At 46.5% G+C, this 19,105-nt stretch overlaps 1 protein-coding gene across 1 annotated transcript in view; it reads left to right on the forward strand.

The window, feature by feature from the left end:
* Positions 1–8,790: 8,790 nt before the first annotated feature.
* The window catches only part of KCNH2 (potassium voltage-gated channel subfamily H member 2), a 948,799-nt gene continuing 938,484 nt past the window's right edge, over positions 8,791–19,105 (forward strand). The window contains exon 1 of the mRNA XM_030195619.1: positions 8,791–9,202. Within this exon, the coding sequence (XP_030051479.1) occupies positions 9,127–9,202 (76 nt within the window). The 5' untranslated portion in view covers positions 8,791–9,126. The remainder of the gene's footprint in view (positions 9,203–19,105) is intronic.

The following is a 19,105-nucleotide window of genomic DNA, read 5'->3' on the forward strand; positions in this document are numbered from 1 at the left end:
GTACCCACATGTAGGTGCCCCCTTCACCCCTTAGGGCTATAGTAATGGTGTAGACTTGTGGGCAGTGGGTTTTGAGGGGGATTTGGGGGGCTCAATACACAAGGGAAGGGTGCTATGCACCTGGGAGCTCTTTAACCTTTTTTTTTTGTTTTTGTAAAAGTGCCCCCTAGGGTGCCCGGTTGGTGTCCTGGCATGTGAGGGGGACCAGTGCACTACGAATCCTGGCCCCTCCCACGAACAAATGCCTTGGATTTATTCATTTTTGAGCTAGGCGTTTTCATTTTCCATTATCACTGAAAAACAAAAATGCCCAGCTCACAAATTGTCGAATAAAACATGGACGTCTATTTTTTTTGAAAATACGGTTCGGTCCGCCCCTTCACGGACCCATTCTCGAAGATAAACACCCATGGAGATAGACGTTTTTGTTCAATTATGCCCCTCCATAGCATTTATCTTCTCAGCTATGTGGTAAGCTGTATTGTAGAAAAACATTAGCATCATATCTATATTGTTTGAGTGTTGTAATGTGTGTTATTAGATGTTCCATCACTATTATGCTTAGATCATATTATATATCTGTTATTTGAATTTCAGTGCTGTTAAATGTGTATATTTTAAATCCTGTTTCATGGTAGTCTTTTTATCAGGTTTTAATTTGCTGTTTTCAAGTTTACCTCATTTATTGTACTTATGTTTATTCTTGGTTATTTTACAATTGTTGTGCTGTTAACAAAATTGTAACTTTTATGTTCAACTGGACCTGCTGTACACCGCCTTAGGTGAATCTCTTCATAAAGGTAGTTAATAAATCCGAATAAAGAAATAAACAGAGAAAAGTTTTCTGAATAATGGTGTACCAATCTGATTTTCGGTAATAGTTCTTTGATCACTGCATGCTGATCTTGACTTAGAAGATGATTGCAATACTTTACCGAACTTGCTTCTTTCAGTTGCTCTTCATATGATTTTAAACACGCAACCATTTTTAAATGAAACATTTTGGTGGCATACTGTATTGAGAAAAAAAAATCAAAAGTGTCCGTAAGATAACATCTATACAGAAAGTTCTGGAACAATACTTAGAAATCAGAGTATGAATATTCCATCATTGGGGTTTTGTCATTGTCATCATTTTATCCTTCATTATATTGGTTTTTTTTCCATTTGGTTTACTTCTGATTTTTAAGTAGAGGAGTGTGGTAGCCGTGTTAGTCCACTCTTAAGGTTATCAATAGAAATCAAACAAAATAAAATATGGAAAAGTAAATAAGATGATACCTTTTTTATTGGACATAACTTAATACATTTCTTGATTAGCTTTCGAAGGTTGCCCTTCTTCCTCAGATCGGAAATAAGCAAATGTGCTAGCTGACAGTGTATATAAGTGAAAACATTCAAGCATTACTATGACATTAAAATAGATACCATTGGAGATTCTACATGGAATGTTGCTACTATTGGAGATTCTACATGGAATGTTGCTATTCCACTAGCAACATTCCATGTAGAAGGCTGCGCAGGCTTCTGTTTCTGTGAGTCTGACGTCCTGCACGTATGTGCAGGACGTCAGACTCACAGAAGCAGAAGCCTGCGCGGCCAAATTGGTGATCTACAAGGGCCGACTTCTACATGGAATGTTGCTAGTGGAATAGCAACATTCCATGTAGAATCTATAGAAATCAAACAAAATAAAACATGGAAAAGAAAATAAGATGATACCTTTTTTATTGGACATAACTTAATACATTTCTTGATTAGCTTTCGAAGGTTGCCCTTCTTCCTCAGATCGGAAATAAGCAAATGTGCTAGCTGACAGTATATATAAGTGAAAACATTCAAGCATTACTATGACAGCAGGGTTCCCACGCCTGTTGGTCAACATTTTACAGGACCAGGACACTGTACCAGTGACTTCACAGTGAGAATCCTGAAAGGTAACTTTAAAACCATACAAGAACGTAAGACCTTTGAAGTCAGAATGATTGAATATTTTAACACCCAATAGAAAGGACTTAACAAGGATCTGGGGTTCCTAGCCCATTATAAACCATAAAGCTGTATGTCTCTGTTGATCACCCTCCCCTCACCTATCCACACCCATCCTGTTAGAATATCAATGATATGCTTTGATGTCCCCATGCATACTTCCTACCCACCCTGTCAGACTGTCATAGTAATGCTTGAATGTTTTCACTTATATACACTGTCAGCTAGCACATTTGCTTATTTCCGATCTGAGGAAGAAGGGCAACCTTCGAAAGCTAATCAAGAAATGTATTAAGTTATGTCCAATAAAAAAGGTATCATCTTATTTTCTTTTCCATGTTTTATTTTGTTTGATTTCTTCTGATTTTTCAAATCCTGTCATTATTCATGCTCACTGTTCACCATATATATCCTTATTGAACTGACATGGTTAATTGTTAGTTCCAGTATGGTAATTATTGTTGTTGTTTTGATTGTATTGGCTAATTCAGCCACTGTTGTCATTATTTGAAAATTCAATAAAAATTGTTTGAACTAAAAAAACGAATAACTATACATTATAATTTTAAGTATTAAACTTTACAGACACAGGGGTCCTTTTACCAAGCTGTGGGAAAAAGGACCCTGCGTTAGTAGCGGGGGCTGTTTTTCCCACGAGCCAGGGCCCATTTTACTACAGCGGGTAAAAAGACCCTCAGGCACACATGGCCATGTGGTAAGAGAACTCTTACCGCATGGCCGAGTGACAGGGGGCCCTTACCACCACCTACTGAGGTGGCGATAAGAGCCCCTGCGCTAACCTGGCGGTAACTGGGAAGCAGGTGGTGATGCCCGATTACCGACGGGTTACCGCCGCACAAGCCATTTCTTTTTTGTCTCTACATGCTGCTTTGAAGATAATGGGGATAATTTGCATCCTTCCATTGAACAATCCTGGTTTTCTTTCACCGCTATTGAAACCTTTCTATCAGTATTCCCTAAAGATCCTGTTTCAATAGTATCCATCAAGGATACTCCACACCGAACTACGTGCTCCTGGGTGAATGTCAGCTTTCCTCCCCATTTTAGTTTAAAAGCTGCGCTATATCTTTTTTAAATGTTAGTGCCAGCAGCCTGTTTCCATTTTGGTTAAGGTGGAGCCCATTCTTTCAGAACAGGTTCCCCTTCCCCCAGAATGTTGCCCAATTCCTAACAAATCTAAATCCCTTATCCCTGCACCATAGTCTCAACCACACATTGAGACTTCAGAGCTCCTTGGGTCCTGCGTGTGGAACGGGAAGCATTTCTGAAAATGCTACACTGGAGGATCTGGATTATAGCTTTCTACCTAGGAGCCTAAATTTGGCTTCCAGAACCTCCCTCCCACATTTTCCTATGTCATTGGTACCCACATGTACCAAGACAGCAGACTCCTCCCAAGCGCTATGTAAAATCCTATCTAGGTGATACGTGAGGTCTACCACCTTCGCACCAGGCAGGCAAGTGACCAGGCAATCGTCACGTCCATCAGCCACCCAGGTATCTACATGCCTAATAAGCGAATCACCAACTGAAGCTTCACCCATGCAAGGCAGAAAAATCTAGGCCTGGACCAGCCTCTCAGACACATTTGGACCCAGATGGCAACTTTATAAAATGCTAAAGATACGTCTTTGTTCTTTTCATGCCATTCCTGAACCTGATCTTGGAATATAAACCAGACTCTCTGCATGTAGCAATATTTGTTCTGGGCCCACTCTAATATATTTCTAAGCAGGGGAGACAGGCTAATCCTTTTCTGATTTTACCCCAGTGACACCCTCCCCCACCCCCAAGAAACTTGTGTTTCCTCCTTGCCTTATTGGAATGAGTTCACAGATACCTGATGTAAAACCTGGAATGATCAGCATGACTTGGAACTCAACTGGTAGGTGGGTCATTGACCACTCAGGGAGACTGAGGTAAAGGAATAGTAGGGAGAGAGCTGCTGACTGGCTCCATGCAGTTAGATAAAGGTTACTCCTGTCCTGGTTATAACCTAGTGCCAGCACAGATTTGTAGTCCTGCACAGCTCTGGGGTAATGGGAGGAGGGATTTCAGCAATTTTATCTGCATTTTCTGCTCTTCACAGCATAATCTGGTCCTGTACTGACAATTCCAGAGCTCCATCCCCAGCTGCTCCATTAGGTAAAGGGTCTCCCCACATTGGGGCTCCTGAATGACAGGAGGACGTACATAAACACACCCCAGAAGCAGAGGCGTATATGGACTCCGGCGGTAGGGGGGGGGGCCAGAGCCAGAGGAAGGGGCACATTTTAGTCCCCCCGGCGCCACCCCCCCTGCCGCCACCACCACCGACCCCCCCGCCGCCATTGCCAGACCCCCCCGCCATTAACGACTCTCTCCACCCCCCTCCCGCCGCCAACCCTCCCCCGCTGCCATCGCTTACCTTTGCTGGCGGGGGACCCCAACCCCCCGCCAGCCGAGGTCCTCTCTTCCGTTGCAGCAGGCTGCAAGTTGCAAAGCTTCCTGTTCTTCTGAGTCTGACGTCCTGCACGTACAACGCGCAGGACGTCTGACTCAGTTTCAAATTCTGAGTCTGACTGCAACTCAAAAGAACAAGAAGCTTGACAACTTGCAGCCTGCTGCAACGGAAGAGAGGACCTCGGCTGGCGGGGGTTGGGTCCCCCGCCAGCAAAGATCAGCGACGGGTTGGCGGCAGTAGGGGGGTCCAGGCCAAAATCTGCGGGGGCCCAGGCCCCTGTGGCCCCAGGCAGATACGCCCCTACCCAGAAGCATCTACACACCAAGGGACAGATTCTATAAACGGAGCTCAAAAATGGGCACTGGGAAAAATAAGTGCTAAGCGTGATTCTGTACAGGGGGCACACCCTTTATAGACTTGTGCTTACCGCCGATTACCACGCCTTACATTTGGGCACCGGCCTTATGCCTCTTGAAACCTGGTGTAAATGCTGACATCCAAGCTGGGCACAGAGACCAATGTTGCAACTTTTTGGAATGCCCCTGACCACTGTTCCTTCTAAGCTGATCAGGAGTCCTCCACCTGCAATCCTACCAGTGGGAGGTGCTGTTTTACTATCACATTTTCGATAGTGAAGGACAGGCAAGCTCTGCAGGACTCCATGGAGCATGCCTGTCCCCAGCAATTCAAAAGACATCATTGAAACACCACCCCCTAATGGTAGCAATGGAGTTGGAGGACTCCCACTCAGCTTAGATGGTACAGTGCCCCTGAGTTGAATGCAATGGGATTTGGGCGCCATGAGTTATAGAATAGTGTGCAGCCAGATGCATGTACAAATCCTAATTGGGGCCAATTAATACCAATAATTGGTTAGCAACTCATTAACAGCTTAATAGCCAAGTTGTGCACACATCTCGAGATCACACCCAGATTTAGGTGCCCAAATCTGATTGCTATAAACAGAATCTGGGGGCAGGTGCATACCCAGACAGATACACACAATGGATACTGGGAGCAGCAGACAGGCACTTAAAAGTAAAATTAACTTTAAAAACTACTGAAAAAAAAAAATAAAAAGATTAACATTTATAAAAAAAACCAATAAAACAAAAAATATGCTTTAAAAACATATTGGGATGCCCCAAATCGGCTTTCCATTATACCGATTTGGGCGACCCTGTGAGGACGTCCATCTTGTGATTTGTGTCGAAAGATGGGCGTCCATTCCTTTCGAAAATAAGCCTGATAGTGAACAAGGACTTTTACAGCAACAGACACTGCCTCCCCCCATATAGTCCATTGCTCTGAGGATGGACTGTCCTCAGATACTCCCACACAGAGGCACACGCAGACCCACACAAATCCATTCAGACGCTCACACAGATATCAACAACCACCCACACACAAATATTCAGACAACCACACATGGAGACACTGACACAAAACACAGGTTCAGATCATTTTATTGGCACAACAGCTTTTCACATGTGACTAAAACAAAAGAGCCTGAAATGGTGATAACATTAGCGTAAAACTACAGGGTAGAAAAAGGCCAATTTCCAGGTTCCTCACACTTCTTGCTTGGAGGATACATTTTTTTGCTGCTGTCACTGTTGTTTCTTCTCTTTCCCTCAGGTTTATTACAGAGCTTTTCCTGCTCATTCTGTTGTGCAACGTCTTCAATTTTCTTCTCTCGGTTTTGGGAAATGTTCAGCTCTGATATCTTTACGTTTTGTACAGTGCTGGAGGAAATGCGTTTCTGGAAATATAAAGCCACAGAGACCTGCTGGAAATTACAGACACACATGCTCACACAATCACAAATACACATTCACCTGTCTCTAGCCCCCCTCCTCCAGTCAAAGATCAAAGTGTCTTCCCTAAATCCCAAACACAAAAACATTCCTCCCACCCAGACCTCAAGAAGGATCACTGCCCCCCTACCCCTAGTGCAGAGAAAAGGTACAGAGGAAGAAGAAGGAGAGAATCGCAGTCAGGAGGGGGCGAGCAGAAGCTGAGATATGTGAAGAGGCTGCACTGTACAACATCTCTCTGCCTAAATATGGGGATGCTGGTGTGAGTGGCCTCCCACACTGGCGCTAAGGCGCTTGGGGGGGGGGGCAGGGCAGCTGGAGCAGGCTGTGCCTGCAGGGGGAGGGGGGCAGGGGCACACACACACACACATCTCAGGCACTTTTGAAAGGATTAAGAGCAGAGGTGGTGGAGGAAGGGGGAGGGATATTCTCTGTTGGTTTTCTCTGCAGCAGGATCTTCTCTCTCCTGCACAATACCTCAATAAGAAGCTCTCGGTTAAAATTAAACACTTTCACCTGCACACCAAAGATTGATGCCAGGTTACCCACTTCCAGGCTGCAGATTCTTCTGGGTAGTCTTGGATTTCTGACTATTCCATCCTGGGGCATTGTGGGACTTACCTCACTGAGTTCAATGGGCAAGGTCAGGCACTACAAATCCCACACTGCTTTTGGGATTTAAGTTCAAGGCCAGGCCTGGCTAAACAGTTTCCAGCTTGGAATTAACTCGAATCCTCTAGGGGTGGGAGGAGTTTCAGCCCCTATGGGACAGGTATCTCTGATCCTGCCCCCACAGAAAATAGATTGGGGAATCACAGAAAGTCAGGGCTGGGGGAAGGGTTTCTCAGAGGTCCTCCATAGCTGTTAAGTTACCTGGTTCCAGGAGGGAGATATTAGGCCAGTCCCGGTTTTCTAACAACTATATTCTGGTGCATTATGGATCCCGCAGTACTGATTTTTCAATAGGTAGAATCAAGGACTACAAATACCAACATTGCAATGGATGGAAGAACAAAACCAAGACTGGCCACAAAGTCTCCCTCCTGGAATTGGTTGCCTAGTCGTCTCTGGAACTCAAGACTGCTGGCTCCAACATTGAATTTAATGACTGAATCCTGCAGCTATGGGGAAGTGTTTGAGAGGTATTATGGGGAGGGGGAGAGGAAGAACCAGGATATTTTAATAGCTTGGTGGGTAGCATTTTTTAAAAAGTTTTATTTTTAAGTATAAAGAAACATCCCTGCAGAGAAAAGTGTAGTATTTATAAGAGATGCAAAGTTACCCAGTTCCAAGATGGAGATTTTGGGCAATCCTGGATTTCTGATCACCCCATCCTGCTGCATTGTGGGACTTGCAGCACTGATTTCAATAGGTACAAACTGAACTACAAATCCCATGCTGCTTTGGGATGTCAGTTCAAAACCAGGGCTGGCCAAAAAGTCTCTAGGCTGGAACTGGCTTGTAGGTAGTTTAACCTCTGCCAGTGCTGTAGATTTCTCTGGCTCTGAGCTGAGGAGGCTGTGGTCCTGGCTATTACAGTTTTTGTTTTTTTTAAAGCATTTTTTTCTGGGATTGCATTCAGTGCTATATTTTCTAGGATCCCCGGCATCTTCCCCTCCTCCTGAAGATCTACCCGCCCAACCTCCAGTGGAATCGGTAGAGCTCGCAGGGTCTGCGGGCCTGAAGGAGTTAACCGAGGACAGCAAGCACACAGGGTGTCAGCTGCACTGGGCTTACACATGCAGTCAAATCAGTAACAAGGGGGAGGAGAAACAGAGAGACAGAGAAAGAAAGAGATAGAGAGAGGGGTATGTACAAAGCAAGACAAAGAGGAGAAGATAGAAAGACAGAACAAAGGCAGAGAGGGAAGGCGAAGGAGGGAATTAGCAGCCTGTTGTGATCTGGGCAGGAGCTGAGAGCAGGTGTGTGATGGCTGGGGAGAAGCTTCCTCCATCACCCTACTGAGAAACCTCTCCACTTCTCCCTCCCTTCTCTTCCCTGCGCTACAGCTGTTGATGTGATCTCCCCCCCCCCCCCCCCTCTCAAATCCTGGTAATCAGGCAACCCAGTAGGGGAAAGGCGATTGGGTGTTGGTGGGGGGAATCAGGTAAGATCTCCATCGATGCTGAATTGAGAGACTGTGGGAGGAGGGAAGAAGGAAGGAGCAAGGATGCTCCCGGTGAGTGACAGATCCCTGCATCTGGATGGGTGACCAGTCAATCGGTCTGTCTGCCACCAGCATGGGCATCTTGGGGTGGGAAGGGACCCTTTAGTGCACCTGCTCTGCACCTGGATCTCTCACTGTCCCTCCCTTTTTGATGCTGGCTGGGTTTCCAGCCAGAGAAGCAGCATCCACAGCCCTGAGACTCACATCTGGACCTTTCTCCCCCTCTTCATCCACCTTCCTGCCTCAGGTCACCTCTCCCTTCCCTGGGACACATGTCTTCTCTGGGTATTTGTGGAAGCTGGCTGCCCATCCCATTCATCAGCTCTGTCTCCCTGCCCTTCTCCAGTTGATCTCTGGAAGTTGCATCAGAACTTTTCAGGCACACTTCTTACGCGTCCTGTGGTGGATTATCCTGGCTGGCACTGGTGCTTGGATGAAAGCCTGGGGTTCCCAAATGTTACGTTCTGGATTACTGTGCCCGGCACCTGCTCTTGGATTTTAGCATGGGCTACCCACGGCATGCATTTTGGATTAATGTGACAGATATCGACTCTTGGATGAAAGTACGGGATAGCCACAGACTCCCGGCTTGAGGCCCATGGTGGGAGTCTGGGATTATTGAGAAAGATATTACATTTCTTCCTGCTGGGCTAGCGGGGCTTCTCTGGACGCATGCTCATGGGCTAAGAATGCCAGTCCGAAGAGGACATGTTGCCCCCCAGAACACCTTCCTGGACACCATCATTCGGAAATTCGAGGGGCAAAGTAAGTGGGAACCCTCTGTGTCTCTCTGTGTGTTTTGCCTGGGTGCTGTTAGCTGTCTGGTTCTGGAAAAATGGGATCCCCTGCAGGGTGTTACTGGACCTGACCTATGAATTATCCAAAGTGAGAATGTCCTTCATCAGTTGTGGTTTCTGTCACTTTTTTGTAACTCTGTAATCTCTCTGACTTTTACTACCTTTCTGGCTGCGATCTCTCGCATTCTCTCTCTGTCTCTCTCTCACCCTTCAAAAAAAATAACATACAGATCTCAGGTTGCAAGTTCTATGTTGAACTAATTGTACTTGAAGTGCACCGCCTTGGGTGAATCTTATATATATAATAATTATATATATATATCTCCATACGTGACTCTGCCTCCCTGCTTTATCTTCTCCCTCCCTCACGGCTTCCCCAGGCCCTCAAGTGGCTAAAATTTAGCTCAATCTAGATTGCTGAAGTACCATCTAGAGATTGTGACGCATCTTAGCACCCGGCACCTTATTAGCTCTAATAACAGAAAGAGTTATTGCTCTGGGTGGGCGTATATCAATTTTTTGCCTACCATGTGCACCCAGGCAGGTATATGGACCACTGCGTGCTGTACTGAGCTTGTTTCCTTACTGGCACCATCAGGGCCGTGCTTAGGGTCTCTGGCGCCTCCTGCAGACTATCAGTTGGCGCGTGCGCCCCGATTTCCCCAGCGCTTTAAATTTACCTCTCTCCACCTCCAACATCTGCGCAGCGTCAGTGAAAGCGCTGCCTGTCTGACGTCTCTCCGCCAGCCTTCCCTTCGCTTGTTCATTCCCTCTGTGTCCCGCCTTCTTCTGACATTTCCTTGAGGGCGGGACACAGAGGGAACGAACGAGCGAAGGGAAGGCTGGTGGAGAGACGTCAGACAGGCAGCGCTTTCACTGACGCTGCGCAGACGTTGGAGGCGGAGCGAGGTAAATTTAAAGCACCAGGGAATCGGGAATGGAGTGGAGGAGTAAGGTTTTTTTTTTTTTTTAATACAACTACGGTGCGGCGCTCTTGAAGGCAGGCGCCCCCCTGCGGCGCTTACTGCGCTTACCGTGTTGGCACGGCCCTGGGCACCATAGGGTGAGGCTTGGTAAATCTACTTACTGTGCATGGCTGCCTCTCCAAACTCCAATTGCCCTATTACAGTGGGAGGTGTAGAGAACTCATGTGCAGTAAATCAGCTCTTATAAACAGTGTCAATACAACATCAGGCCTGGTAAATAAAAACCTAAAATCAGGCATGTGCAAGGGTGAAGCCTGGCGGATACATGCACAGTGTTAAATCCTATAAATATTGGGGCTGTAGTGTGTGAGCCTGGTAAATACACACAGAGTGCCACACCTGATAAGGCTGCCAACTGGATCTAGATTCGTAGGACAGGGTTGATCCAGTCCTGGGTTTATTATGTTGCATGCAGGGACTTGTAGTACTGATTTCCCCATTGCATTCTCTAAGAAGAGCAAGACTACAAGTCCCAACATGCACTGAGGTAAACCCCTGACTGGATCAACCCTGTCCTGCGAATCCGATTGGCAGCCTTACACTTGATACATGCCAGGCCTACAAAGCTGCCAAATTACTCAGTTTGACTCGTGTCCCATAGCAGCGTGGCATTTGTAATCCTCGATTCTACCTATTGAAATTGGTGCTGCTAGTCCTGTAGAGTGTCAGGATAAGGTTATCAAAAATCCAGGACTGGCCTTTAGTCTTCCTGTGGAAATGGGCAACTTTGCAGCTCTGTGGCATACGCTGTGTCAAGGGCCTAGTACATAAACACGATATGTTGTATCTGGCATACAGAGTGTCAGACTGGGTAAATACACACAGTGTGTTATGCTGAGAAATACCAGTCGAACAGCATGGCAGCGCTGGTGACTACATATGAGGTGTTACATTGATGAATAGTGGGTATTCAGCACATGAGGCCTGGTAATGTGTCCAACTGGGTAAATACAAAGCTGCAGTAGAAACTGGCCTTAGTATGCCCCTACCCAGGTCTTTCCTGTGTGCTAAGGCCATTTTTACCACTGCTGGAAAATGGCTGATTTTCTGAATTAATGGCCATGTGGTAATGTTCAAAAATCTCTACTCAGACTCGATTTCAGCAAAACCCAAAGGTTTATAACACAACAACAAGCTGAATCCACACTGCTGTTTTTCAAATCTCTTGTGTGTTAAAACCTTCTTTGCGTTGATATTATATTCCAATATTCCTGGTGCTCTTCAACCTTATACTTATAATTGACTAATTGGAGGAAAAGACCTCAAAAGTCCTAGCTTGGCAACAAGTGTAATATCTTTCATGCCAGCTCTTATCGGATTCCGTTCTTATCATTGGTCACAAAAAAATCCAAGGAAAAATGTTTTATATAATATTGTTTCTTGTATATTTGTGTATATGTCATGCACTTAAAACTTTTCCAAAATGCAAATTTCGCTCTCTCGTGCCCAACAGGGCTCTCTGTTTCACTTTTCAAACAAGCTTCTTCAGGGCAACTAAGTGCTTCAATCACCTAGAACCATATGTATGACAGTCTATAAGTGTCTTTGATATATACTTTTTAAATAATCACAAGAGAAACGAAACTTACTTTTTTTGTATACTTCTACTCTATATTAAACATGGCACGTAGTAGCGTTCCTAGGGGCGCTGACACCCGGGGCGGATCGCCGATGCGCCCCGCCCCCCCGGAACAGCGCGAACCCCCCCCCCGGGTGCACGACGCTGGGGGGGGGGTGCCGCGCGCCTGTCGGCTCTTCATTTTCATGCTCCCTCTGCCCCGGAACAGGAAATAACCTGTTCTGGGGCAGAGGGAGCATGAAAACGAAGAGCCGACAGGCGCGCGGCACCCCCCCCAGAGGCGTGCACCCGGGGCGCACCGCCCCCACCGCCCCCCCCCTTGGTACGCCACTGCACTTACTGACTGCAGAACACAATACCAAAAGTTCTAAAGTACACGAATAACAACATAACATAGTAACATAGTAACATAGTAGATGACGGCAGAAAAAGACCTGCGCGGTCCATCCAGTCTGCCCAAGAAGATAAATTCATATGTGCTACTTTTTTTATTTGTACTGTCCTCTTCAGTGCACAGACCATATAAGTCTGGCCAGCCCTATCTCGCCTCACAACCACCAACCCCACCTCCCAACCACCAGCTCTGGCACAGACCGTATAAGTCTGCCCAGCACTATCCCCGCCGCCCAACCACCAGCCCCGGCACAGACCGTATAAGTCTGCCCAGCACTAGCCCCGCCTCCCTACCACCAGCCCCGCCTCCCGATCTTGACTAAGCTCCTGAGGATCCCTTTCTTCTGCACAGGATTCCTTTATGTTTATCCCACGCATGTTTGAATTCCGTTACCGTTTTCATCTCCACCACCTCCCGCGGGAGGGCATTCCAAGTATCCACCACCCTCTCCGTGAAAAAATACTTCCTGACATTCTTCTTGAGTCTGCCCCCCTTCAATCTCATTTCATGCCCTCTCGTTCTACCGCCTTCCCATCTCCGGAAAAGGTTCGTTTTTCGGATTAATACCTTTCAAATATTTGAACGTTTGTATCATATCACCCCTGTTCCTCCTTTCCTCCAGGGTATACATGTTCAGGCCCGCAAGTCTCTCCTCATACGTCTTGTAACGCAAATCCCATACCATCCTCGTAGCTTTTCTTTGCACCGCTTCAATTCTTTTTACATCCTTAGCAAGATACGGCCTCCAGAACTGAACACAATACTCCAGGTGGGAAAGCCCATTTCTTCAGAATATTTTTCTTCGATGAACCCACATAGTAGACCTGAACATCATCCAGCACAGCTCGACGCTCGACCTTTAACAGTTTCTAAACAAAGCTCGCATCTACTCCAAACAGCGTTGTAACTTGTCTATCCGTAATAAACTGTAAGCCATATTGAGCCGACAACTAGATTAGAAAATATGGGGTACAAATGCAGAAATAAATAACCATCAGAGATGTATATTCCCAGGGCTGACCTTTTCCAATCACTAAACTGACGTTTGTTAGAATTAACCTAAAAGAACATTCGTGGACTAAAGCACATTCAAGTGAACATATTTATAGGAACTGGGATGTACAGAAAGGGTTAATAGGACACCTTTGACAGAACATAGTAACATAGTAGATGACGGCAGAAAAAGACCTGCATGGTCCATCCAGTCTGCCCAAGATAAACTCATGTGTATACCTTACCTTGATTTGTACCTGTCTTTCTCAGGGCACAGACCGTATAAGTCTGCCCAGCAGTTTTTCCCGCCTCCCTTCACCGGCTCTGGCACAGACCATATAAGTCTGCCCTCCCCTATTTTCGCCTCCAAACCACCAACCCCTCTTCCCCCCACCTGCTCCGCCACCCAATTTTAGCTGAGCTTCTGAGGATCCATTCCTTCTGCACAGCATTCCTTTATGCATATCCCACGCATGTTTGAATTCCGTTACCGTTTTCATATCCACCACCTCCCGCGGGAGGGCATTCCAAGCATCCACCACCCTCTCTGTGAAAAAATACTTCCTGACATCTTTCCTGAGTCTGCCCCCTTCAATCTTATTTCATGTCCTCTCGTTCTACCACCTTCCCATCTCCGGAAAAGATTCGTTTGCGGATTAATACCTTTCAAATATTTAAACGTCTGTATCAGGGGCGTATCTGGAATCCGGCGATAGGGGGGGCCAGAGCCAGAGAGGGGGGGCACATTTTTGCCTCCCTCCCCCCCCCCCGCCGCCGCCGCCTCTCTCCACTCCCTCCCCGCCGTCAACCCTCCCCCGTTGCTTACTTTTGCTGGCGGGGGGCCCCAACCCCCGCCAGCCGAGGTCCGACCCGCAATCTCCATATTTCGTCTTCCTCCGTGGCCATGTGCTTCAAGGAAGTAACGCTGCAGTGCTGATTGGTTGAATCCAGTTCGGCGTCTGACGTCGCTGCGACGTCAGACGCCGAACTGGATTCAACCAATCAGCACTGCAGCGTTACTTCCTTGAAGCACATGGCCACAGAGGAAGACGAAATATGGAGATTGCGGGTCGGACCTCGGCTGGCGGGGGTTGGGGCCCCCCGCCAGCAAAAGTAAGCAGCGGGGGAGGGTTGACGGCGGGGAGGGGGGCCAGGGCAAAATCTGCGGGGGCCCAGGCCCCTGTGGCCCCACGCAGATACGCCCCTGGTCTGTATCATATCACCCCTGTTTCTCCTTTCCTCCAGGGTATACATGTTCAGGTCAGCAAGTCTCTCTTCATACGTCTTGGAACACAAATCCCATACCATTCTCGTAGCTTTTCTTTGCACCGCTTCCATTTTTTTGACATCCTTCGCAAGGTACGGCCTCCAAAACTGAACACAATACTCCAGGTGGGGCCTCACCAACGTCTTATACAGGGGCATTAAAACCTCCTTTCTTCTGCTGGTCACACCTCTCCCTATACAGCCTAGCAATCTTCTACAGACGTAACTCTGGGGCCCTTTTACTAAGACGCACCGAAAAATGGCCTGCGCTGGTGTAGGCGCATGTATTGGCCGTACGCAGGTCCATTTTTCAGTGTGCCTGCAAAAAAGGCCTTTTTTGGTTTTGGCCGTAAATGGACATGCGGCAAAATAAAAATCAGCACGCTTCCATTTTGGGCCTGAAATCTTACCGCCACCCATTGATTAAGCGGTAAGATCTCATGCGTTAACCGGACGGTAATCATCAGTGTGCGTACACTGCCGATTACCGCCTGGCTAGCGCCACGGGGCATGCAATAGCCGGGTGGTAGTTCTAATTTGACACGTGTTGTAGTCATCTACTCGATTTAGTAAAAGGGTTCCTCTGTTTAGAGTTTATTAATATACTGGCAGCCGATTGAATAACACATAAAACTATATCAGTGCAGACCTATGATTATAATGAGCAGGGAAAGATGTACAGCCTGGATGTCTCAACGCCACCTGAAATTAAATATGACCAAAACCGAGCTTCTCATTTTCCCCCCCAAACCCACCTCCCCGCTCCCCCCGTTTTCTATTTCTGTTGATGGCTCTCTCATTCTCCCTGTCTCCTCAGCTCAAAACCTAGGGGTCATCTTTGACTCTTCTCTCTCCTTCTCTGCTCATATCCAGCAGACCGCCAAAACCTGTCGTTTCTTTCTTTACAACATCCGTAAAATCCGCCCCTTTCTTTCCGAGCACTCTACCAAAACCCTCATCCACACCCTTGTCACCTCTCGTTTAGACTACTGCAATCTGCTTCTTGCTGGCTTCCCACTTAGTCACCTCTCCCCTCTCCAGTCGGTTCAAAACTCTGCTGCCTGTCTCATCTTCCACCAGGGTCGCTTTACTCATACTACCCCTCTCCTCAAGACCCTTCACTGGCTCCCTATCCGTTTTTGCATCCTGTTCAAACTTCTTCTACTAACCTATAAATGTATTCACTCTGCTGCTCCCCAGTATCTCTCCACACTCGTCCTTCCCTACACCCCTTCCCGTGCACTCCGCTCCATGGATAAATCCTTCTTATCTGTTCCCTTCTCCACTACTGCCAACTCCAGACTTCGCGCCTTCTGTCTCGCTGCACCCTACGCCTGGAATAAACTTCCTGAGCCCCTACGTCTTGCCCCATCCTTGGCCACCTTTAAATCTAGACTGAAAGCCCACCTCTTTAACATTGCTTTTGACTCGTAACCACTTGTAACCACTCGCCTCCACCTACCCTCCTCTCTTCCTTCCCGTTCACATTAATTGATTTGATTTGCTTACTTTATTTATTTTTTGTCTATTAGATTGTAAGCTCTTTGAGCAGGGACTGTCTTTCTTCTATGTTTGTGCAGCGCTGCGTATGCCTTGTAGCGCTATAGAAATGCTAAATAGTAGTAGTAGTAGTAGTAGTAGCCATTGACCTTGCATTTGCTTTTAAAGAATATTTGACCTATAATCGTGATTTTATATTAGAAAGGTTAGATTAGAAAATCAGTCTCTGTCCACAGGTGTTTTGATCTTAGCTAAGTACACGATTAAATTTTTTTTATTGGGTAGTGTCTTTGTAAAGTAGGTACAACATATCCACCGACGTGTCTTCCCTGCCTCAGTGCCCTTTTACAAAATTTGTCTCCCTTTGCTGGGATGTGTCAGTGTAGCATGCTGCATATATAAACCAGGCCTGATAAGGTTGTATGTCTGGTATTTATCAGCAGGGTTAAAAGCATTGGGGGTGCCTGGGCCAGGGTGAATCAAGAAAAGCCCAGACCTCTCTTGCACATCAAAGAATGGGGAAGGGTCCCATCACATTTTGACAATGGAGAGCTCGGGAAGGGAGGGGGCAGAGAGGTTGCCGAAATGCTGGTGTTGGGACTTGGTTTGATTGATAACTCATTGATAACACATATCTTTTGATTGGTTTATTAAAAAATTTATGGAGAGGTAAATAACTTTACCTGCCATGTGGAATAAAGTATGATACCCCAACATACAGTTTAATAAATATATTAAAACGTTTTGAGTTTGCTATAAATTTATTCAGCGGCTTTATTAAATTGTTGAAATATTTCAATGAACCATTACCTTTTTTTTGTTAGTTTTGGGTTTATGGTGATTGGCGTGATCACTGTTTCAGTTTTCACATTATTTATCAGTTCTGACGTGCTTTATTCAATCTTTCACATTATAAAGGTCAATATTTAATTATTGCGGGGAACTACTATAAGTTACATCCAGACCCAGCAAACATCTTAATCTTACTTTTAATGATACTTGATCTCAGTCAGCAAAATCAGACCTCAGCGGCGACTCTTTTCATATGAGCACGTCAGCCCATAACTCGCTTGCCTTCTCATCGGTCTTCTTTTTGCCTATATATATATATATATATACACATAATATAAAATTTCTACAAATACTTTACTTCTATATAAGCAGCCACTAATACAACACTCGAAGCAGAAGACTCGGACACTGAATCCTCAATATGTGGCATTCTTCTCAACTGCTGCCTCAGGGCGTGGTCCGGTTTTGCTCAAACTGCTCTCAAACTTAGCAGGACATGGCGTTCAGCGCTTCATCCACTGAATGTGGGCAAAAGAAGCCTCAGAATGAGGTGTGCAGAACGCCGAGCGAGGTAAGTGGAGCGCCAGCTCCACTGCTGCTTAGAAATCAAGGCCTTGCTGTTGTGCAGGTATAATATAAGTGTTTGCTCTAAGCTATTCTCATCAAAAATGCCAATGCCAATAGATTAATCTGAAATAGTTTGAGCCTTTAAGAATAATTGAATCTGTTCTAAAAATAAATTTTCCTATCTTTTTGTTGTTGTTGTTGTTCTTTTCTTTGCATCCTTAGTGCTGGAAGTATCTGTGGGTTCAGGTGGGGATGGAATGGATCTTAATGGGGAGGGGTGAAATATCTGTCCCCGTGTAAGTCTCTAGCATGAACGTGGATCTATTACATGCATATTTAATAGGGATTTCCTGAAAACCTGACCTGTTTGTAGCCCTCAAGGACTGGACTTGTGCACCCATGACCTATTGTCTGTATTGTTTAAAAGTGACCACTGTTTTCCTAGTGCTACTTCTGTGTGTTTATATGCTGAGGCAATGTTATATAGCTTAATGCTGTTTTGTATTGCTCAGATAGGGCAGGAAAATAGGTTTATCAAAACTGGAAAGCAAATCCAGTGCTGGGCAGTGGTGTTCCTAGGGGGGGGGGGGGTTACTTCCTGTTCCGGGGCAGAGAAGAAGCATTGAACAACGGAGGGCAGGCACGCGAGGCACCCCCCCAGCGGCGTGCACCCGGCGGGGGGGTCCTTCGTGGGGGTGTCCTTTCGCCGGGGGGTCCGCGCTGTATCGGGAGGGGGCGCTGCACCCGGGTGGCGGAGCGCATCGGCGATCCGCCCTGGATGCCAGCCCCCCCAGGAACGCCACTGGTGCTGGGCAGACTTCTACGGTCTGTGCCCTGATCGTGGATGGGCTGGAGTGGGGCTTCGATGACAACTTAAGTAGCTGGAGAAAAAGGCCACTGTCGGGCAGATGGCAAAAGAAAAATCAAGATCAAGTAGATGTGTGTAGTATCGCATCATACCTTATGCTATGAGTTTGTCTCATTGGGCAGACTGGATGGACCGTAGAGATCTTTACTTGCCATCATCTACTATATTATTATGAAAATTGTGCATTTGGTTTAGTCAGGGGCGGCCTGAGGCGGGGGCCTCAGGTGGCACTCTTCAGGAGCGGCATCTCCCCCTTCGTGGCGTTTTACCTCGTCGTGTTGCAAAGCCAGCAGCGGCAGCGGTTCCCATACACTGCCCTGCCACCGCCAGCATATGCCTCTTTCCTTTACTATGGCCGCCTCTCTGATGTAACTTCCTGCTTCGTCAGAGGCTCAGGCAGCCACAGTAAAAGGAAAAGGCGGCTGCCGGCGGCAGGGCAATGTATGGAAATCGCTGCCGCTGCTGGGTTTAGAACATGATGAGGTAAATGCCGACCGGGATTGGCGGCATCTTGGCCCGGGGGGGGGGGGGGGCAGCATGTTAGCTCCGCCTCAGGTGGCATATTGCTTTAGGCCGACTCATGGTGTAGTATTTAGGTGACACTAAAAATCCAATTCTGCCTTTGTAAGGGTGTGTTGAAGATGAACTCAATAAAATATATTTTCTTTGATCCAGCTCATTTAGCTACTTTTCTTGGAATCTAAGGCTATCGCAATTCCATTTTTGCAGCCGTTAACAGTACATCTACTCTGTAATTGAAAAATGTATATACTGTGGTTTTTTTTTGTGTGTGTTACATTTGTACCCTGTGCTTGCCCACTCATAGCAGGTTCAATGCGGCTTACATATTATATACAGGTACTTATTTGTACCTGGGGCAATGGAGGTTTAAGTGACATGCCCAGAGTCACAGGGAGCTGCCTGTG

This window comes from Microcaecilia unicolor, chromosome 1 (genome assembly GCF_901765095.1).
Source record: "Microcaecilia unicolor chromosome 1, aMicUni1.1, whole genome shotgun sequence".
In the NCBI taxonomy this organism is placed as follows: Eukaryota; Metazoa; Chordata; class Amphibia; order Gymnophiona; family Siphonopidae; genus Microcaecilia; species Microcaecilia unicolor.